The sequence below is a fragment of the Hydractinia symbiolongicarpus genome, chromosome 14, assembly GCF_029227915.1.
Source record: "Hydractinia symbiolongicarpus strain clone_291-10 chromosome 14, HSymV2.1, whole genome shotgun sequence".
Lineage (NCBI taxonomy): Eukaryota > Metazoa > Cnidaria > Hydrozoa > Anthoathecata > Hydractiniidae > Hydractinia > Hydractinia symbiolongicarpus.
Window position 1 is genome coordinate 17,337,534 of NC_079888.1, and position 1,560 is coordinate 17,339,093.

Genomic DNA, 1,560 nt, shown 5'->3' on the forward strand with positions numbered 1-1,560 from the left:
ATGTCTTGTAATAATGACGAAGAATATAACTTAGAAAGCTCAGAATCGGATAATTCTCTTCATGAAAAAGACTTTACAAAGCTACAGCCATACGAATTTGAACCTCTTGTGTCTGACGAGGAAGAAGTTAGTAACGGTGTAGAAAATGACGAGGTTTCTTTTACTGATGCAGAGCCACGTACGGGTAATACAAATTGGTGTGAATGTGGAAATTGTAGAGCAATGGAAACCGATACTGAAAGCGTGTGCTGTGTCGAGTCAAACGAAATTCCTGATGAGTTTTTCCAAGGTAGGTAGGATATATACTGCAAATATAATTTTTTTCTAAGCGAAATTTTCCTTTTTAAACAAATAAAAAATATATTTCATCGCTTTTCTTTTACATTCTTTTCGTCAAAAACTTTATCTTTTGCTTCAATAAAATAATCTTTCATCACTTTTTTTTTACTTCACAAGCCAATTTATTTTTATTTCACGGTTCAACAATCTAATTCCTCCGCATGCGCTTTTTTTTGCACACAAATGCAAAGAAATCTTATGTAATGTTACATTTTCTCCGTGATGGAGAACATTGAAATGCGTGATCGAAAGATCGAATAAGGTTCGTGTGGAAATGATAAGTTAGTAAAACGGGGGTATAAATATTGTATAATTGAAAATCACTCTTATCATAGGTCATAAATGCGTTACAGAAGCTGCTGATTTTCAAGTGGTTGTTTTGACAAAAGCTGTTTTAGAAACTGCGTTATCTGCATTGCATGATTTGAGAGGAGACACTTTAGAATTAAAAAATGAGTAAGTAGCTCAACCTCGTTTCCAAGCCCTTCTTTTGTCCGAGAAAAAGAAGGTAAAAAACTGACAATAATGCCTCCCTTATTTTTCTATATAGATCTTATCGTTACGCTGGTTATAAACAGTTCACTTGGTGGATACACAGTCGATTGGGAAAAGGGGTGAGAAGAGTGATTCCTTCTTGTGTAGTATGGGCAATTCAAAGAAAATATCCGGCAGAAGATGAAAAATATGTTTTATTCAAAGAAAGTTGAATAAAAATAAAAAAATAAAAAAGTCACGTTTTAAATCTTGTCCTGATGGCTTTAATGGCATCGCTTTTGTCGGGTTTTTCAACCTCTGTTATTCTTTCAGCAATTTCTCCTGTTTGTGGTAACTTATCTTTTTCGTTGTCGATTGGTTCCAAAGTAGCCGTCATTAATTCTGCTAAATACGCCTTTTCTTTCTTCTCGGTAATTTTTTTTACGACCCAGGATTGTGTTACTCGTGAAAAGACTTGTTTATAGCGGAGTACTCCTTTTTTGGTAACAGCCTGTTCACAATTAGTCCCCGAGTTAAAATCAAGGACAGCCAGCTGCGTGCGCGCGATCATACCTTCCATGCTGAAATGAATACTTTGCACTGTAACCTGGAGAGTCACTTCGCCCATCACCAATCAAATTCCCTTCTTTCGCAGCGCACTCAGAATAAATGTTATTTCGATATTTTTTATAAAAAGTGTTTAATTTTGGAAAAAGAACGGACCTTTGAATATCATAGAAGGTGGAC

At 35.3% G+C, this 1,560-nt stretch overlaps 1 protein-coding gene across 1 annotated transcript; it reads left to right on the forward strand.

Annotated features, from left to right (window-relative positions):
* Window positions 1-1,046, forward strand: LOC130625604 (P2X purinoceptor 7-like). The gene is made up of 3 exons (XM_057440702.1): window positions 1-289; window positions 675-795; window positions 890-1,046. The coding sequence occupies exons 1-3, from the start codon at window positions 1-3 to the stop codon at window positions 1,044-1,046; spliced, it is 567 nt and encodes a 188-aa protein (XP_057296685.1).
* The last annotated feature ends 514 nt before the right edge of the window (window positions 1,047-1,560 follow it).